The sequence below is a fragment of the Centruroides sculpturatus genome, unplaced genomic scaffold (genome assembly GCF_000671375.1).
Source record: "Centruroides sculpturatus isolate CEXI.00-Female unplaced genomic scaffold, Cexi_2.0 scaffold30, whole genome shotgun sequence".
NCBI lineage: Eukaryota > Metazoa > Arthropoda > Arachnida > Scorpiones > Buthidae > Centruroides > Centruroides sculpturatus.
Genome location: NW_019384755.1, coordinates 169,400 through 192,186, shown reverse-complemented (window position 1 = coordinate 192,186; position 22,787 = coordinate 169,400). Strand labels below are relative to the sequence as shown.

General features: G+C 28.6%; 1 protein-coding gene across 1 annotated transcript in view; it reads right to left on the bottom strand.

Moving 5' to 3' along the window:
- Positions 1–22,787, bottom strand: part of LOC111628685 (DNA (cytosine-5)-methyltransferase 3A-like) — a 158,341-nt gene that overhangs the window by 23,460 nt on the left and 112,094 nt on the right. Inside the window, exons 10-18 of the mRNA XM_023372514.1 lie at positions 22,561–22,662; positions 21,005–21,125; positions 17,968–18,102; positions 14,242–14,286; positions 9,668–9,801; positions 9,501–9,565; positions 7,379–7,433; positions 6,417–6,624; positions 4,194–4,339 (exon numbers count right to left, since the gene is read on the bottom strand). Of these exons, the coding sequence (XP_023228282.1) occupies positions 4,194–4,339; positions 6,417–6,624; positions 7,379–7,433; positions 9,501–9,565; positions 9,668–9,801; positions 14,242–14,286; positions 17,968–18,102; positions 21,005–21,125; positions 22,561–22,662 (1,011 nt within the window). The remainder of the gene's footprint in view (positions 1–4,193; positions 4,340–6,416; positions 6,625–7,378; positions 7,434–9,500; positions 9,566–9,667; positions 9,802–14,241; positions 14,287–17,967; positions 18,103–21,004; positions 21,126–22,560; positions 22,663–22,787) is intronic.

The window sequence follows — 22,787 nt, the reverse complement described above, 5'->3', positions numbered from 1 at the left end:
TTCATTTTAAATTAATTTTATCACAAGCGCCAAAAAAGTTGGACTTTCTTTGTTTTGAAAGCGAGATTCCAATACTGCATTGACAAAGTTCACTTGATAATGTTATCTGTGGAGAACAATATTTTTTATTGCAAGTTAAAATAGATCAATTTTATCAATTTTTGCAAGCTCAGATTCAAAGACCGACAAAATTGGGGTGTAGCTAGGATTAGGTTACTGCAACTACAAGAACTTAAAGTTTATATAGTAGAAGCAAGATGAAGATATATGCAAATCATTGAAAGCAATATAGTCTTTATGAGAAATGTTGTGATTAAAAAGTTTTATAGTTAAAAATTGCGTAATTTTTGGTAAAAATCTTGTATTTTTTCCTGTCAGTTTTGATAGATTACAGCTTATAGTTCTATAATAATGGACTTAGCACAGATGAGCAAAAACTTAGAACAAATCATTTTCAAAAATTCAATATCATAATTGATTTTAATTAAAACTTTAAAAATTAAATAAATGTTCATACCTATTGCATTCATTATTATCACAGATGAGAAGCTCTCCAGCTTGACCACAAATCACACAATATGCCTGAAAGATCATTACTTTTCCATTATATTATTATTGCTAATTTAAAAATTGAAAAAAAATGATCAAATCATATAAATTATAAATAAATTTCATTTAACATACATTTGTGCCATCGTCTCCATAAGCAAACATTGTTTCTACAATATCATACTTGCATTGTTTACAAAGACCACCATGAATAAGTGGATGTTGTTCTACAATTTCCACTGAAGAAGAATCACAAGCAATACAAACATCTATAAAAGTAAATATAACAATAACTAGTTAAATTAAATTACATAAAAGGGTACATTTTCAACAACTTGTTTAATTTTTATCTTAAATATAATTTATCTAGTTGGAATTTAAAAATTATCAATCTTGTAATTGTTCAGAAACATTTGTTTTAATAGAACATAAACTTAAAAACTTAGGAAATTAAACAAACTTAAATACTTTTGAAATCTTATCCATCTTCAGGTAATTTTTAGAATGTAGAATTAGGATTCACAGCAATTTGTCATTGTAAATTTCCATGAATTTTCCATGTTATCATCAAAAATTTCTAGTACCCTAATATTATTAGACTTAAAGCTTATTCTGTACTTATGGCAAAATTATTAAGTTTATAACATAGCAATAATACAAAATTCTTTTAACTGTCATTTACAAAAGTAAATTGCCACTTTATGTCAATCAATATGAAGATGAAGTCATGGAGTCAAATTTGATGTAATGCAAAACCCAGACTATATCAATGAAATATCAACATTAACTTAGAAATATACTTTGAGTAACTTTAGATTCAATCCATATTTCCAAGTCACTTACAATCTGGTCATGCTCTGTTCTTGATCCAGTAAAATATTTATTAATTGTGTACAATATATGTATTTACATTATGAGTAACATTCAAGTCTCAATCTGATAATTGGACACCATTGATAAATATTTNACTACAAAAGAAAACAAATCTGTACTATTTTAATACACCCATGTAAATTTTTAGTACTTAAGTAAGTACTAAAAATTTAAATGAGTGTATTAAACTTCCATGTAGCTATATGGTTACAGATTCTTCTATAAAACCTACCAACAGTTCACACAGATAATTCCTCATATAACCTTGCATTAAGCAGGTCTATAACTATACTCAATAGTGATCTCCCTTAGTAAGAACTGCTAACCATGACCCAGGATTCACATACTTTTCTTCTTAAATTGTCATTAATTCTTTCATTAACATTCATAATTTTAAATTTTGAAAGTTTGAGATAATTGTAAAGCTATATTTATAAATAAAAATAACACATTATTATTTGTAATTTTAAAAATAATAAAAATTTGAAATTATCACTTTCTGCAGTGGAGGTTAGTCCTTGAAAATGTCCACGCAGAAAGGAGATTTTATGATTTTTTAAAGACAAAAATTATCTTTAAAAAAATCACAAAAAAAAGAACTAACAATATTTATGTCATAATATATTGGGATGTATTACTTTATACTTTCATTAACATTACAGGGGGTCATGTTGTCCATCAAAAAATTTGCAATTTGTGAAAATTATATTCATCTTGTATACAGGTTAACAACACTCGTTAATAAGTACTGGTAAAATATACAATAAACTCCCAACAACCTTTAAATAACCAGTAAAATATTTTAAAATACTACAATTTATATTCATCTGGTGATTGGAGAGGCAGATAGCCAGAGCACAGTCTGGAAAAAAGTTACTTGGCAAAAAAGAGTATCACAGACATGAATTGGTCTTGGTCTACTGTTAATAAACAAAGATAAAGTTGCTTGAGAAACTCAGTCATAAAAAAACTCTGCATTTTTTTTTTTTATATTGTCAGTTGTCCTTTCATTTCAGATTGGTACAATAAATCACAGTAAGTGAAAAAATAACCTGGCAAACAACATTCTGTTTTGGCAAATAAAAAAATGTGTTTGGTCAATGGGTTAGTGATTGCTATAAAAGAGCCAGAGTGACCCCTGCATTATACAATTAATAGAATAATCATTAAAAAGAAAAAAATGTTTTATAAAATTATAATAACCAACTAAGATAAAAAAAAAAGTTTCAAACATTATATTTGGTACTTTGGTATTTATATGTATTTTTTACCTAGGATTATCATTTACAAAATCTAAAGTTTTATCAACTGAGAACTTTCTATCTATATCCATTTTACAAAACATTGTAGTATAAATATTAACATAATAAAAATTATAGGCAGAAACCTGTTCCTATTCCATCAAATAATGATAGCACTCTAATTGCCCTTTTTTCTTTGTAATCATCCATTGATGGTGGTAACTGTACATGTTTTTCTGGTTGAAACAGCTGCATCACATTTTGTTGCCATTCCTCTTTTTTTCGAATTAAACCATTTAATTCAGGATCATATTCTGAACATAAGTAACAGAGCCACGGACTAGTTGCTAGCACCTTTATGAATGAAATTACTTTGATTTATATTTTATATTAAATTATTATATTTTATTTTTAATAAATAAATATAGTTTTACAAAATATAACTAAATTAGGGGTCATCCATTAATACGTGTACAGTTTTTAAGTTATATTTACCCCCTTCTTCCATGTTGTGTACAGTGATGTAATTTTGGCAAATTCTTTCCCTTTTAATTACATGAACTATAGTTCATGGACATCGGAGACATGTCCTTAAAAAGTTCTGCAAATATTTTTTGACAGTTTTAATCACATGACTAGAAAGCATGCTTATAAGGTCAAATGCACTAAAATATCATTAAAAAGTCCATGCAGATAATGCCTCAACTCTCTCCTTTAAACTGTACATGTAATTAATGGAAGCCCTTAACTGTTATTCAGAATTATTTAACTTTTTTAGATGGGTCTATATTATATTTTTGGAAATTTTTAGACTACATCATTTTACATTACAATTTTAAGATAAACTACATACATAATAAAATAAATAATTAACAAGGAACATCACTCAAGCATCCCTCTCTATTCTGATGTTTCTATAAATACCGGTGGCCAAAAGATTTTGTTAGATCGAGATCGAAGAATCTATTTAAAAGTTTCAAGCAAAACTTTTCCATGTGTGTTTACCTCCTTAAGTTTAACTAATTACTAGAATTTTAGTTTGAAATATATAAAAATATTTTAGAAACTACAATTTTCTAATAATGTGGCGGCCAAAAGTTTTCATTACACTTAAAATTTTATTAATAAAGAATAATGTAAATTAGTATACGTTGAAATTATATCAGATTATTTTAATCAGATATCACTCAATGAAGATCAATTTTAGATTTAGCATGGGTATATGATCAGAAAGGGTATAATTCCATCTCTCTTGCTCAGAGGAAAATGTTCTGTTATGATTATTACTTATTTATAAAATTCTTTTATTGTTTAAAAAAATTAAACGAATATATAAATAAAAATTATTTAATTTCTATTTTTTTCTCATATTTTATTTTTAGAGAGTGTAAACTTAAAATTTTTTACAAAATAGAATGTAATCTGGTCCTGTGTGAATATTAAATTTTTCTTAAAATCTGAACATAATTAAATATAAAAAGAATTTTGATTTCAAAATTAAATCAAATCATATAATAAAAATATTCATACTTCTGCATCAGTAATTTCTTCTATAGGCCCTAAATGTAATATATTTGTTTTATGTTGAACAATGGCAACATTTATAGCATCTTGATCTATCTCACTTGCATAATAAACTTCTACATCTATTCCCAACAGATCTAGAACATATCTTCCTATAAATATTTACAAAAATAAAATAAAATTAATAAAATAATAATCTTTCAAAACTAATTTCATTTGAAATTCATTTATCATACTAAGAATAATATCTAAAAAATTAATCTTTAATGCAGTGTTTTTCAACCTTTTTCTAATAGTAGCACAGCAACTTGGTAATTTTTTCTTGCAGCACCTCTACTCCTTTATATAATTTAATGCACGTTATAAATACATGTACAATTAGTTTAAACTGTACACAATATTTTCAATAAAATAATTACAAAAGGTGTAACGTAATTTATAATTTTTATTACATATGAATATACAATAACTTTTATTAATACAAGTAAAAAGCATTATGTTGCGTGCTGCTCATCACTATATTTTGTGTCATCCTTGAAATGTCATTGAAGTACCCTAGTGTGCCATGGCAACTCAGTTGAAAAATCACTGCCTTAAAGTGATATTTCTTTAACTTATTTTTATTGAATTTTTTAATATAATTCCTAATCTGACAAATTATTTACATTTAAACTTGTAAGGCTATTTAATAATAAGCTTCTTGTCTCTAATGATTAATTATCTCAAACTTCCAAATGGCAGAGATATATAGAAGACTTATAAAACTGCATTGAAACATTAAAATAATTGAGATCACATCTTTAAAAAATCAATTTTATTAGTGGAATGCATTCTGGTCATACATAAACCCTCTTTGGCCACTTTTATACAAATATTGATATATACAATATTGTAAATCATTATTTAACATCCAGTTTTAAACTAAATATACATAAAACTACAAAAGAAAACAAATCTGTACTATTTTAATACACCCATGTAAATTTTTAGTACTTAAGTAAGTACTAAAAATTTAAATGAGTGTATTAAACTTCCATGTAGCTATATGGTTACAGATTCTTCTATAAAACCTACCAACAGTTCACACAGATAATTCCTCATATAACCTTGCATTAAGCAGGTCTATAACTATACTCAATAGTGATCTCCCTTAGTAAGAACTGCTAACCATGACCCAGGATTCACATACTTTTCTTCTTAAATTGTCATTAATTCTTTCATTAACATTCATAATTTTAAATTTTGAAAGTTTGAGATAATTGTAAAGCTATATTTATAAATAAAAATAACACATTATTATTTGTAATTTTAAAAATAATAAAAATTTGAAATTATCACTTTCTGCAGTGGAGGTTAGTCCTTGAAAATGTCCACGCAGAAAGGAGATTTTATGATTTTTTAAAGACAAAAATTATCTTTAAAAAAATCACAAAAAAAAGAACTAACAATATTTATGTCATAATATATTGGGATGTATTACTTTATACTTTCATTAACATTACAGGGGGTCATGTTGTCCATCAAAAAATTTGCAATTTGTGAAAATTATATTCATCTTGTATACAGGTTAACAACACTCGTTAATAAGTACTGGTAAAATATACAATAAACTCCCAACAACCTTTAAATAACCAGTAAAATATTTTAAAATACTACAATTTATATTCATCTGGTGATTGGAGAGGCAGATAGCCAGAGCACAGTCTGGAAAAAAGTTACTTGGCAAAAAAGAGTATCACAGACATGAATTGGTCTTGGTCTACTGTTAATAAACAAAGATAAAGTTGCTTGAGAAACTCAGTCATAAAAAAACTCTGCATTTTTTTTTTTTATATTGTCAGTTGTCCTTTCATTTCAGATTGGTACAATAAATCACAGTAAGTGAAAAAATAACCTGGCAAACAACATTCTGTTTTGGCAAATAAAAAAATGTGTTTGGTCAATGGGTTAGTGATTGCTATAAAAGAGCCAGAGTGACCCCTGCATTATACAATTAATAGAATAATCATTAAAAAGAAAAAAATGTTTTATAAAATTATAATAACCAACTAAGATAAAAAAAAAAGTTTCAAACATTATATTTGGTACTTTGGTATTTATATGTATTTTTTACCTAGGATTATCATTTACAAAATCTAAAGTTTTATCAACTGAGAACTTTCTATCTATATCCATTTTACAAAACATTGTAGTATAAATATTAACATAATAAAAATTATAGGCAGAAACCTGTTCCTATTCCATCAAATAATGATAGCACTCTAATTGCCCTTTTTTCTTTGTAATCATCCATTGATGGTGGTAACTGTACATGTTTTTCTGGTTGAAACAGCTGCATCACATTTTGTTGCCATTCCTCTTTTTTTCGAATTAAACCATTTAATTCAGGATCATATTCTGAACATAAGTAACAGAGCCACGGACTAGTTGCTAGCACCTTTATGAATGAAATTACTTTGATTTATATTTTATATTAAATTATTATATTTTATTTTTAATAAATAAATATAGTTTTACAAAATATAACTAAATTAGGGGTCATCCATTAATACGTGTACAGTTTTTAAGTTATATTTACCCCCTTCTTCCATGTTGTGTACAGTGATGTAATTTTGGCAAATTCTTTCCCTTTTAATTACATGAACTATAGTTCATGGACATCGGAGACATGTCCTTAAAAAGTTCTGCAAATATTTTTTGACAGTTTTAATCACATGACTAGAAAGCATGCTTATAAGGTCAAATGCACTAAAATATCATTAAAAAGTCCATGCAGATAATGCCTCAACTCTCTCCTTTAAACTGTACATGTAATTAATGGAAGCCCTTAACTGTTATTCAGAATTATTTAACTTTTTTAGATGGGTCTATATTATATTTTTGGAAATTTTTAGACTACATCATTTTACATTCTTTATATATTACGAAAAATTTTACAAAAACATATTTATATTTTAAAAATTTTTATTTTCATTTTATAAATTAAGCCAAAATTAAAAGCGGTCCAAAAACTTTCCAAAAAAAAAAATATTTATAATTAATAACACTTTGAACATATATAAAATAATTATTCTATTTCTATGTTCAATAATTAATTTACTTTAATACAGAAAATTTGATATTTTTACTAAAATATTATAATATATTTATCTTACAGAAAATTTTAATTATATTTAATATTCAATAAAGACCTTTTTATGAGCTCCAGGAGCCACTAAAACATCCACGCAACCTGTACAATAACACCTATAAAAAATATATCTATTATATAAGAGTAAATAGTACAATAAAAATTTATTATGCATATGTTAAGAGAAAACCAATTCACAAAATAGCAAGAATATTTTCTTTTGTGGAAATAAAAAAATTTAACTTCGTAATCCATATTCATTACTCACCAAAAAAATTAAGTTAAACAAAATAGTTATATTTCATTAACTCATCAACTTTTTATGATACAATATTATGTATCAAATTCCACTTTATTTTTTATAGAATATTACATGTTCACAATTATTACTAATTTATTAATTTCTATTACTGAAGCTTGCTATCCATTTAAAGAAACTAAACATCCAGTACAAATTAAATGCTCTGAAATAGAACATATTTTTAAATGAAAATGTTTTTGATAGTCAACATAGATTTAGAAAAATATGTTTGAAAATAAGGATTCACAGAGAAGTAATCTATTTACAAATATAAAACATGTCTGTTTTCATTAGGAACATTGATTGTTGAAGAGAGATAATAGATAATCAAGTTTATAAAGATGTGATGTGCATATCCAGATGCATATATATATATATATATANCATCTTTCCTTTGTTATTGTCTTCCCTTTCTAATCCCTCTTTTGTCAATGTGGAGGGTCTGTTCTGAGAAACATTGGTAACAATAGAGAGAACAATAATAGGCCCAAAGGGGAAAGAGAAACTGGTCACTCTTAAGTTGATTTCGGAGAGGATGCATGGAAGTCCTCATAGTCTGAGAAGGTAATAATGGAAGAGCAAAACAGGTTAAGCTTCAGCGAGTACAGTATGGCTTGACAGGACATAAATTTTATTAGTGCTCCTTTCCAAACACGAGACTTTCAATCAACACAAAGTTGGATAAGCAACAGAATTATATTTGTGATGAAAAATGGAAAATCATAAAGCCAGAAGAATTCATTGTGGACTCCATCTCGCAAGTGAAGAACAGTATCCCCAGACAAAATCCCAGGTATTTTCATTATTGATCTTTCTATCTCTATCCTAATTTCTGTATCCTACTTTTCTCTTATTTAGATTGTAAGGTAGTTTTAAGGTAATATTAATTTTGGGTTATTTCTGTTATGCTCGAGATGTTTTTCTTTTGTTTGGTCTGTAACTGCATGCACTCCCAATATGGGGAAAATTCACTGGTATCCAACCTTAGTTGGGATCCCGACAAACGATCCTGCAACACTTGTTCTGTATAAATAAAGTTGTATTAACTGTATCTGTTCACCAATTGTGTCGTGGTATTAAATTTTGTATATTGCTTTTGTCAGCATTGTGTCAATACTCAATCTTCACAATTGCATGAAATGGGCCAGAATATAAAAAAATGGAATGTAATACCATACGTCAACATATTGCTAGAATCAAACAATATATTGGAAACTAAGCGGAAATTTGGCAGCTTTGGCCCATTAAAAAAATGTGACTATATATAAAAACATTTCAGCTTTATTTTTAAAATAATTTTCTGGTTTGGTAAACCATGTTTTACTGATATTTAAATTTAAAAAATTATATATGCCTCAACCATTTTTCATTTTAAATTAATTTTATCACAAGCGCCAAAAAAGTTGGACTTTCTTTGTTTTGAAAGCGAGATTCCAATACTGCATTGACAAAGTTCACTTGATAATGTTATCTGTGGAGAACAATATTTTTTATTGCAAGTTAAAATAGATCAATTTTATCAATTTTTGCAAGCTCAGATTCAAAGACCGACAAAATTGGGGTGTAGCTAGGATTAGGTTACTGCAACTACAAGAACTTAAAGTTTATATAGTAGAAGCAAGATGAAGATATATGCAAATCATTGAAAGCAATATAGTCTTTATGAGAAATGTTGTGATTAAAAAGTTTTATAGTTAAAAATTGCGTAATTTTTGGTAAAAATCTTGTATTTTTTCCTGTCAGTTTTGATAGATTACAGCTTATAGTTCTATAATAATGGACTTAGCACAGATGAGCAAAAACTTAGAACAAATCATTTTCAAAAATTCAATATCATAATTGATTTTAATTAAAACTTTAAAAATTAAATAAATGTTCATACCTATTGCATTCATTATTATCACAGATGAGAAGCTCTCCAGCTTGACCACAAATCACACAATATGCCTGAAAGATCATTACTTTTCCATTATATTATTATTGCTAATTTAAAAATTGAAAAAAAATGATCAAATCATATAAATTATAAATAAATTTCATTTAACATACATTTGTGCCATCGTCTCCATAAGCAAACATTGTTTCTACAATATCATACTTGCATTGTTTACAAAGACCACCATGAATAAGTGGATGTTGTTCTACAATTTCCACTGAAGAAGAATCACAAGCAATACAAACATCTATAAAAGTAAATATAACAATAACTAGTTAAATTAAATTACATAAAAGGGTACATTTTCAACAACTTGTTTAATTTTTATCTTAAATATAATTTATCTAGTTGGAATTTAAAAATTATCAATCTTGTAATTGTTCAGAAACATTTGTTTTAATAGAACATAAACTTAAAAACTTAGGAAATTAAACAAACTTAAATACTTTTGAAATCTTATCCATCTTCAGGTAATTTTTAGAATGTAGAATTAGGATTCACAGCAATTTGTCATTGTAAATTTCCATGAATTTTCCATGTTATCATCAAAAATTTCTAGTACCCTAATATTATTAGACTTAAAGCTTATTCTGTACTTATGGCAAAATTATTAAGTTTATAACATAGCAATAATACAAAATTCTTTTAACTGTCATTTACAAAAGTAAATTGCCACTTTATGTCAATCAATATGAAGATGAAGTCATGGAGTCAAATTTGATGTAATGCAAAACCCAGACTATATCAATGAAATATCAACGTTAACTTAGAAATATACTTTGAGTAACTTTAGATTCAATCCATATTTCCAAGTCACTTACAATCTGGTCATGCTCTGTTCTTGATCCAGTAAAATATTTATTAATTGTGTACAATATATGTATTTACATTATGAGTAACATTCAAGTCTCAATCTGATAATTGGACACCATTGATAAATATTTGGCAGGACTATAAACAATAAACAGCTCGGTAGTGAGGATGAGGCCTTTAAGGTTAGCATCAATAGCAAGACAGTTACCGCCTGTCAGACAAAGATAGCAAAACACTTCCCGGAAATCAACATAAAGTATACATAATCGACTCAAACCAGAAAAGTACAAACTGATGGACAGAAGCCTATAATGTTAATTTCTATTTAATCTCAATTAAATTTATATATTAGTGTATGTGTGCTCATCTACAACAGTACATGTCAAAAATACATAGTATTATGTAATGCCCATAAGCCAAAAATTATATTTGTAATGAATATTCATTAAGTGCTCAATAAGCACTAGACTTAAGCCAGCCCTTACCTAAAAAGCGAGCACTCAATTTCTGATAAAACTCATTTCTGAATGCACCCTTTGATGAAGTTAGATGACTTGGAAAATTCCTATGAATGAAACTTTGCACACAGTTTCTCACTCATTGCATCAGTTTCTTAATTACTTTGGATAAAAGCATATAATATTAACAGAGAATGACAAATTTCCATGAAATTCTCGCTATTTTCCAAATCCATAAAATTTCCAGATTTCCCATGATAGCTATGGATCATGAGAATTCTATTGTTATGGTAATGCATTAAGAACAGATGAAAGCAGATGGTGAAACAAAAATCTGTTATTTGTATTAGAATTCCTTAATAATAAATTTTTTGTTTTATCTTCTCCTTTCTTAACAATGAATGCATTGCCATGGTAATCATATTGTGTGTTGTGAGAACTTCCTGAAGATGGACAAGAATCTAAAAGTGAAAAAATTTGTTTCTTTTTTCAAAGTTTATTAAGTTTTATTAAAGCTCCATTAAAGAAAGTAGTTCTATTATATTTTAAATTTGTAGAGTCTTTTGTACAATTCAAACAGTTTGAAGAGAATGAAATTCTGCAATTTGGAAAATATTGGCCAAATATTAGCTTTAAAATTACTGCTCAGACTGACAGACTGGGTTAATAGTAGCTAACTATATTTATAGTATGTACTTAAAATAACTATGCTTAAAGCATTTTTAATGTATCACATTTCAACATGTAAAACACAAGATACCAGACAATTAATATTAACAATGAATACTACATCTATATCTCTCACCAATTTTGATAAATTTTGGCACAAAGGCAGTGTTTGATAATGCAATTTCCAAACTTATTTCATTTTATGGGCTATAATAAGTGAGTTATCAAGGTTAAAAAATGAAAATATCCATCTGTATAGTCTGCTGCCATTGTTACCAAAAAGTAGTCTGTTTGTAGATGGCTTCACCTCTACAGACAGACTACTTTTTTGGTATTTAATTATGTTCTGACTGTAAATTTTTAAATTCTTTTGAGCGATGAATATTTACAAATAAATAAATATCTAATATTTAATAACGTAAAAATTACATTACAGATACTAGTCATATCTTCACTGCTTGCCATGTCCAATCACCAGGAACAACTATTTTCCATTGAAGAGACAACCTTTCTTTAGAGGTGACAATCTCATTACAAAGAAATATTATATTTTTAATTGTGTTGGGATTGTCACTGGTGGACACTCTAGACTGTTTTACATATTTGTGCAGAGGCACAGCCTCAAAAGAAGGTTGTCTCTGCAATGGAAAATAGTTGTTCCTGGTGATTGGACATGGCAAGTAGTGAGATATGACTAGTATCTGTAATGTAATTTTTACTGTATTAAATTGTAATTTCACCAGCTCTTTTTACACACAAAAAATATCTGATATGTTTTCCGATGATGTTTTTGGATTTGGAAATTAAGGAAATTGGACATATTTTTCAGAGTGGAGGTTTGTTTGCTCTTAGTTGGGAAATGAAAAGGAAAAAGCAGACAATGAAAGGTAATTTTTGTTATTGGACTGCACTTTGAAAAATTTGTACACCTATAAATTCTCACTGTTGTCCATCTGTCCTTAATCTTGAGAATGGTATTAGAGCAGGGGTGGCCAACAGTTTTTGCCCCTGGGCCAAATTGGAAAAAAAACTTTTTCCATGGACCAAACCAGAGGCTGCCATAGGAAGATTTTTGAGGTGGTGCAAGATCTCATTGCGGTGTCACCCCGTAGAGACTAAATTGTAGATAGAGATTACAGATACATTTTTCACATCATCATGCTTTATCAACATTCCACGCTGTACTTATGAGATTTGTAATGGAGGGTTAACTCTAAATGCAGACGAGTTGACTTGTTTTTTTTTAGGTGTCAGAATTTTTCATTGAGCTATTCAGACTTGAATAGCTAATATTGAAAGATTGATCGCGGGCCACATAAATTCATTAGATGGGCCAGATCCGGCCCGCAGGCCGTATGTTGGCCATGCCTGTATTAGAGGGATGAAAGTCAAGACAAGATATGGAAACCTCAGTTATAAGAGGCCACAATTAACTGTATACTGTTTGGTTTGGACTGAAAGTCACATTATTTCAATTCAAAAATCCTCTGAATGGAGATAAATAGATGACCAGCATGACTCTATTGTTGATGTCAACAGGAAAAGTATGATGTACAGGAGCAGAGTACTAAAACAGAGTACTGCAATCAAAAATTGCAGCCTGACATTGTGACAATGTCACAATAAGTAAATGCTTGTTAAAGTTAAGTCAGTATAGAAACAGTATAGATACAAATATTGAACGCAAGTCAAATCTGATCTAACATTGCCACGTCCGGAACACATCAATCCTTTTCGAGTTTTACAAGAATTGTCTGCAATTTTGTAACATTGTGTTATTGTCATGCTGTGATTTGAAGTAAACTTGAAAATTGAGCAAATGTTAAATTTTGTAATAAACTTTAAAAATCTGCTACAAAGATCCTTGAAATACTTTGGGAAGTCTGTAGCAACTAAGCAATGGACAAGGCCACAATCTCCAAGATTCAAGAAGACATGACAAGTCAGGAGCACAACGAAGAGCATGTTAATAATTTTTTAACTTTAAAGGGATCATTTACTAGGAATTTGTTCCTCCCAGTAAGATAGTGAATTCAGATTTTTACTGTGACATTTTGAGTCAACTGCAGAGGATATTTGTAGCAGAAGACCAACTTATAGCACAACTGAACCAGGCTCCATCATGACAACACTTTTGCATACCGTGCCTTCAAAACATGAGCATTTTTGGCATAAAACAACATGACAATCATCTTCTCCCATCCTCCTTACTTTCATGATTTAAAATTTTGTGACTTCTGTTTGTTCTCCAAATGAAAAGCTTGAGATGTCATTTTGAATGTCATCTCAAGATAGTCAAGGATAGCGAATCCAAATCACAACAGGTGCTTTGGAATTTTTGAAATAATAATTTTCAAGTGTTTGAAGCTTGGCAGAAACAGTTGGATCACTGTATAAAGGGTAGTAGTCAGATTTAAATTAGTTAGGCTTTAAAATATTTAAACCAAATTTGGTTTCTTTTTTCTTTCGCCTCCTAGAACTTTTATTATTAATATAATTAAGTATCTTTCCTATTCCATAATTCAAATAGTTTTAAATAATTCAATATCACTGGTGTAAACAAGCATAATATAAATTTCTTTAAACCCCAAATGATTGCCAGATTATATTGAGCTGTATTAATGCTACAATTAATCAAATGTCAATCAGGATGATCAATGTTTATATTTCTTTAAACCATTCTTTAATTCACTAAAGCTAAATTACTTACTAATAGTAAAAACATATGTAATTTAAATTATTTTTACCTTCTATTTTCAGAGTACCTTCACGAACTTTTTTTAATACACTATCTATAAGGAAAAATAATAAAATTAAATTACTAAATCAATTCTAAACTCTATTTTCATGAAATAGTCAATACATTTATCTTTAAATCATACAAATTAATATTTTATATGACCTAGAAAAATTCTAAGATTTAATAATTTTGTACTTAAAAATATGTAATAACAACTAAAAAAAGTGAAAGAAAGACTTGTCTTTAGACTTGCAGACGTAAACCATCTTGAAGAATATTTTACTTCATTAATAAAAGTGACTCCTTGTATGATCATTAAAATTTTGGTGTTGTGTATCATCAATATCATCATATATAAACATCTCAAAGTGCAATGTTATTAATCAATACAAAATGATTGTCGTAATAAATCAACCTATTTTAATGCTACTATTAATAATTAAATTCTAAGTAATTTGGTAATAGAGGTAGGCATTAGGTGTCATATCTTATTAAATTTAATAATTATAATTAAGTTAATATTTATTAAATAATTTAGGATATTCTGGAAGAAAAGAATCAACCCTACCTCTAGTACCAAATTACTTAGAATTTAATTATTCATAGTAGCAGAAAAATAGCCTGATTTATTACAGCAATCATTTGGCTTTGATTGATGTAATCTTAAACTTGTAGTTGTAATATGTAAAATGAGAAGATTCCCACTTTTACCATAACACACAATCACTCACAACTGGGTAAACTTGATAGAAAACAGTAACAAAACCAAAATAACCAGCAGAAAAAGATGAAAGAGTTAACATTTAAACTCTTTCATCTTTTTCTGCTGGTTATTTTGGTTTTAATGGCTTTCTTTTTTTATATATACCATAATTACAATTGATTACTTTATCTGGGTATTCAAAACATCACAATGGACATTCAAAAGGGAGTAAATGTTTTTTCTTTATTTTGTGCAAAGTGGAATGGTCTCTATTGAACTTGATCTGTATTGAACAATTATATGTCTGATACTTTATTTTAGTCCACCTAGGAACATCTCTATAGCAATGAACAGGAAACAAATTACACAAACGTACATAATCTGTATCATATGTCAGCAGTTGTCAACTAGTAGTCCATAGATCATTGATTGTCTGTGAGAAAATTGGACATTGATCAACTCAAGGTTAAGCAAAGCATTATGAAAGAAATGCAAAATTCTTAATTGCTTTTTCTCACTTATTTGAGAGTGTTTTTATTTAAATCTAAAGCCAAACATGAAATGACTGTTATCAATAAATAATAATGTTAATAAATCAATAAATAATGTTGTGAGTGCAATTGTCATCCTTCATGGAAAAGAACCAAGAATCCATAAACTTAATTTCAAACAAGCAGCAACAAACTTTACACTAATTTGTTATAACTAAACAAATGAATTTCATATTAATAAAGTAAAATGGAATTTTTATGATCATTATTTTATAGATGTTTGTATCATCTAAAAAAAATATTTATGATAGTGGTCTGTGGGATTCAAAATTGTGAGTTTAGTGATCGGTGAGGTCAGAAAGGTCACCAATTGCTCTCATATGTTATCATCTGTAATACTATCTGCTAAATACAAATATGTGTATCATAGTTTGTAAGGTATTTGTTCAATTATTACTACATTTAATAAAAATTAAATTTCTGATAGTTATAAAATAAATAAAATAAAATGACATTTTTTTACTTTTGGAATGTAATCTTCCATTTTGTACTTGTTCTTAGCCCTGTATATCATGGTTTCACACTATATGAGATATTATAGTATTATATAAAGGCCAACTGTACAGTACATCTAGAGATCAAAGTGAGCTGGAGACTAAATGACATAACTGCTTTATTACAGGATTTATAAATTCATATCTCTCTCTAGTTATAAATATATTGTTAATTGATAGATAAATTAATTCTAATTATTAATTAACTAGCAGATATGCCTGGCATTGCCTGGGCAAAAAGTAAGAACAACAAACATTAAAATGAAAACCATATTAAGTATTTTAGCCTATCATTGCCATGTTTTTATAATACTTGGATGGTGCAAAATAATGCAATTTCATTGGTCAGGTAGACAAAAATTTATGTTTTTCAACAGAAAATAGTCATTGATTTCTGCCTGAATGAGAAGACAATTCAAGATATCCAAATTTTTTTAACACAACATTAAACCAAATTCCAGTAAAAAACATGTAATATTTACCAATAAACAAACATTTTTAACAGCTTTCAGCTTTAACACATTCAGTTGTCAACTATGAATTATTTCGCAGTTGGCAATCAAACAACAGGCACCATCTATGAGATTACTTGTGTACGTTGGTTTTGCCAGATATGACTATTCCCATAGTAAGTAGTTAATAATGGTGAAGTGCTGTATGATTGGTCATTGCCGTAGTAATGTAGGAAAATTAAAACTAACACTTCCTACATCAGGCCTGGAGATCTTTATTTGTGGTCATGTTTTAATTTTTCTACATCACTACAGCAATAACCCAGACAGTACTTCACCATCATTAAAAGGGTGATGATGTGTTTTATTTTTGAACACTGAGGTTTAACCTAATAATCATAGTTGAAAACGTTTGTTTATTGGTAAATATTACGTCTTTTTACTGAAATTTTGTTTAATTTTGTATCATTTATAATTATCCAGTTTTGTGGAGGTTGTATTATATCCAAACTTTTTCTAATGTTAACTCTAACATACTATTTCTAACCAAATATAAAATGGTAATTGGCCAAACAGTCAAATTTCATGAAAAATGGACAAAATATTTAAACTCCGTCCTTTGAAATCCCTAAAAACATATTTTATGCTTCCTGGTAACTTTGCATCAAGTAATTTTCCTATTCAAATGTTACCATCCCACTGGCTAAATAGAAAGGAGCCTGTTGTGGATAGAGTTAGAGTTAATTCAACCAAAAGTAGTTGTTGACCTCCTCCTGGAATGAGAGGATGGTCCCTGAAAAGTTTCACTGTTAACTCTCTTCTTTATATATTAGGTATAGGTGGCAACACATCTCTCTTTAAGTCAAATTATATTGCTAAACATTGAAAAGTCCAAAATTATCAAAGAAAGTCTAATATGTTTTGATTGAAACTGTTTTTGACAAGAATCTTGAAATAGTTGTATTCATAATCTTATAATATATTACAACTTATATAGTTGATTAAAATATTTTTTATATTTTTATACATCATCATCACTAGAAAGACCCAGTTTTAATGAACTTTGCATATTGTGATGAATAAACGTCTGAAAATAAAGGTCAACTCTGCCATGTGAACATTGCGTTTCTGAGGAATGTGGAAGAGGATGAGATATGAAGAGATTTTTACTTATGTTTAAATGTTTTTTCTAAACTTGTGAATTTTAACATCATTTATTAATCTGAATTTTTCATAAAAGATATTACATATTTTAAAATTTATAATATGATAAATAATTAGTTACAAAATTAACAGAAAGTAACAATGTGGAGGGTCTGTTCTGAGAAACATTGGTAACAATAGAGAGAACAATAATAGGCCCAAAGGGGAAAGAGAAACTGGTCACTCTTAAGTTGATTTCGGAGAGGATGCATGGAAGTCCTCATAGTCTGAGAAGGNTGTAAGAGATAATAATAAATGAGTACATGTACAATAAATATAAAATTTAAATTAAAGATATGCCATATAAATTTATTTAAATTTCAACTTTACCTTTATTTTCTAATTGTTCTAGTCTTGAAAATCTGGGTGGCAAAATATTATTAAATTCAAGTGATTGCAAAGCTTGAAGATATTGAGATTTTATTCTATTCAAATGCTTTCGCACATTCTCAGGAACTGGTTTGGCTGAAAATAATTTATAAAAATAAAGAAAAATGTTAATTCAAGTTAAATTATCAAAATATTTAAAATTTAATTCAAACTTAAATAGCTAGTATTGTCAAAACTTTGCTTTCTTCAATCAAGTTATAAAAAAATGTTATTGAAAGCAAGTACATGTTATGCAATGATTGAAACTAAGACTGTTGGTAAAATGTATCTAACAAGGCGTTTCCATACTAGAGCCTAGTGTTATGGAAAAATCAAAATCAAAGCATAACTGCAAAAAACAAATGTTTTGTTAATGGCCATTTGTGTATGTATCTGTGTTTAAAAATTTCTTATGTAACATGTGTTTGTGTGTGGCAGCCACTGTAATGTGATTTTATTTATTTATTTCATAACAAATAGAAAACGCCAGTTGGCTATTGATCTCCAATCCCCATTTAATGAAACCTCAACAACAGTAAAAAGAAAGATATAAAAACCCAACAATTTTAAAGAGGATACGTATAAGGATGTAAAAACAACACAGCTAAAAAGATACAAAAAGAAAATCGCATAAAAACACTATATGCAGAAAAAAAGGCACATGAATACACTAAAATACATAAAAAACAGTCAAAACGTGTAAAAACACTATAAACATGTATGTGGCCGTCGGCCATATTAATGTATATATATTTTTGTTAATCATTATATTTTAGGCTTTCCTTTGTTCTTTGTCTTCACTATTCTAGAACTTTCTTTCTTAATTCCTTTTCCTTTGAGTGGAATCACTGGTTCTTAGAAATAATGTGGAGAAACAAAAGGAGCAAGGGGTTTGAAAGTGTGGGAAGTGCTGTTATGGTCTGGAGTTCATCGAGAGAGGAAGGCAAAAGGGTCATTCTCCTGATCACATAGAGACATATCAGAGGCAATGAGGCCTTGCTAAGTTTTGGGAAGAGAGACCAGTGAGTGATGTCAGATTGTGTAGTGCTCCAAATATTGAACAGAGATTGGAGGCTAAGGACTATTGTGACTGAGGTCGAAACTCTCCTGTTAAGGATTCTTAGTGAGAGATTTCTGAAGATACTCCAAAAAAGGTATCTTGAGAGGACAGAGAGAAAATAAGAAGAATAGCAGAAATTAGACGAATATTATAGGACAGTGACCCATCTGAGATTACGTGGCTGAGAGTTCCTGGGTATTTCTTCCTTCCTCTACTTCTATCCTTACTCATATATTCAATATCTTCTTCCTTTTCCTTAGTTTGTAAGTAGATTAAGTTATAGTTGTAAGTCTCCTCACATGAAATTTTTGTCGCAACTCGATCTTTCTAACTCCTAAGACCAAAATGTATGATTACTGTATATATGTGGATTATCGAAAAATAAGTTGGGATCCCTAAATTATGAACCGATTCAAAGCAAACAAAATTGATCTGTGGTACATAAATATTTCTGTTTTGCATTTCTTTTATGTTTTCCTGTTCATGGGACTATATAACCTTCGCTACAAACATCACAGTAAAAACACATAAAAATGCAAAAACTCTGACAAAATAAACATGTGAGCATTTACATAAAAACATGTAAAAAAAAACCTCATTTTGGCCTCAAAAGGTAATATTATCCTAAATTAAATAAAAGGTGTTTACACAATAATTTACATCTAGAGAATGTTGCATGAAGCTGATTTTCTATTGCAATAATACTTTCAGATATGTGCAGTGGTGATATTCAAAATATTTAACAAAGGGTTCACTACCAGAAAATTTTTCTTTAACAATTTCTTTTTGCTCAAATGGTGCATTAGCAACATTAGTGCAAAAACTGACCTTAAGATACCCATATAAATAAAAAAAAGATATATATTACACGCGATGATAAAACTGAAATAACTACGCGGTAAGTCACGAACACAGACAAACAAAATGGAAGTTTTGGTTAGAAATAAATACAATACTTTTTCTTGTGATATATCTAATAATAGACAGATGTCATTGTCTCTCGAAATACAATATCTTTTTTATTTCACTGTCGATAGCCTGACAGGTGTTCCGCAGCCATCTTGTATTTTCTCGCGCGCGTGGGATTGTGGGATCTCTCTTATGATTGGATCTAGTTTCAAGAACTCTCTTGAGTCGATCGCGATTGAACCTCGTTTCAGTCGAGATTGAAACAGTCGGCTAAGGCGAACAGAGAATAAGGCTCTAGTTTAGTAGTGTTACAGAGTATAATACATATATCAAAAAACACACCACCTTAATTTGTTTTTTGATTTACATACTGCTGAGTGAGTGTACCTCAATTATAATACATATATTTTTATATATTTTTTAAAAGAAACAAAACCACTGAGAAATGTTACGTGTGTTTAACAAGGTTCGGAAAACTTTGAAAATGTTAACAACAGGTTCGGCCGAACCTGTGCGAACCCGCTGAATATCACCACTGGATATGTGATAAAATAAAGATCTATTAGAATATTGATAAACGAAAATGAAGAGTGGATATACAAAGTTGAATTATGGATTAATCTACCTGGAATTCTCAGATGCAACCAATATGGTGATATGAGACCGTTAAAATATTTATATAAAATTATACAATCAAAGTATTTAATTTGTTCTTGAAAATCAGGAAGACAAATCTTATGCAAGCAAAGTTTGGAATATGAGTTTGAGGTAAATTACCAAATTTGTGATTATATTTGTATATAATTGTCTCCGTGATGGGCATTTCGTTCTCTGTCAACTCATTCAACTAATAAAGTGATTTGATCTTTTTTTTGTCATATTATCACGTGTTTTACACTCACACACTGTCACACAGGTATTTAGATTGTAATTAGAAAATTATAAAGATAATAAATACAAATTATTTTTAAATCTGGATTTATAATATACAAGTTCTGTAAGTATCATGATCTGAGAGTAGAAACTTACTAGAATCAGGTGCATATGGTGCTGGTCTCTTAGAATTTGTACAAAAACCTTCTTTTGCCCAAGTAAGAAATCTGGCTGAATCATTGTCTGCTATATCTACTTCTGCTCTCACAGCAACTTCCTACAATTCAAAATGTTAAAATTAAATTTTTAATTAATTATGAAATTAAAAATTATGAAAACAATTAAGAAATAAATTTAAATTAAATTATTAAGATTTTAATAATAAATAAAACTAGAGACAAATTTTAAATAAGTAATTTAAAACTGACCAGAGCAAGTCTGGAGTAGGACCTGAATCCTCAACTAGATGTGAACTTTGTGCAAAGACTTTTACACTTTCAATTAAACTTGTGAGAAAGACAAACAAGATAATACTATAAACCAGTAATTCCCAAACTTTTTCCGTTCATAGCACCCTTCGTGTCTTAGAAATTTCTTCATATCCCTAAACTAAAAGAAATACCTAACAGTTTACTTATTAAATAGTTAAGTTCAAACAAATGAATCTCTTTTTGTCCTAACAACTTAGTATCTATTTGAAGGAAAGGAAAACAGTATTTTTATTTTGTTTTTAAATATCTACAATTACTAATGGGATGTGTGTATCCACTGCCAGCCTGAGCAAACTCAGTGCCCTAGGCAAATGGCTTTGACATTGTCCCATTTTAAAAAAAATTGCAACAATATAAAACACCAATGTAAAATAGAGTATCTAATTTTTATTCAATATGCAGCATGCAATATCGCGATCGTGAGACTACAGCGCTACTTTCAAAATGGCAACTCACAGGTCAACATGTGAGAAAGGATTGTGATCAAAAAACATTTATTTTTTCATTATTTATTGTCATTTATGCATGTACTTTTGCCATGCCGCCCCCCCAGAATTCAAGCGCCCTAGACCATCGCCTAGTTTGCCTATATGAACCCCATGTGTATCTGTTGAGTATCATACAGCTTCATAAACCTTGGAATCAAACTGAATATTACCACTGCAGTAGCATGCCATTCTGTATATATTAATTTAAGTATAGTTTAGTCCTCTCCTTTGTTCTTTAATTCTTCTTGTTTCCAGAACTTTCCTTTCTAACTCTTTTCCCTTGGGTGCAATGACCAATTCTTGGAATCATGGAGGACAATGAAAGAAAAGAGGCCCTAAGAGAAGGACATTCTTTAGCCCAGACCTCAAAATGGACAGATGTTTAATGTGGTGCTCCAGTTTGCAAATGGCAGCAACTGGAGAATTCAAGAGTGTCGGAGAAGAAAGTTGGATTTTATCGTAGTTACAATAAAAGGTGTAGCAACTATTTTTGCATATTTAACTATTATTTAATTATTTTTATGTATTTAATTTTTTAAACTTTGTATACTAATGCATAAAATAAAATGTATAAATTTTTTGATCATTCGAAAAATGAGAACTTTTAATAATCTATAAAAATTAAGATATTTCATATAAGAGAAATACAGAAACTGTCAAATTTTTGTATTTCTGTCATAATTGCTTGAAACATTTGTAATTCAAAAAATGATGAAGAAAATGAAATGTTTACCTTTATAGCTTCAACTACACCTCTCTTAAACATTTTTCCAGCAAAATCTGAGAACTTATTACTAAAATCAATTACAAAATCTGTTAATTTATCACGAGGCAACTGAAAAGATATAAAAACACATACGTAATTATTATCTTCATAAAAATTTAATTTTATTGATATAATTAAAATATCATTATTAAATATAAAAACCTTTAAAAAATTAAAATTTATATTTGATTGTC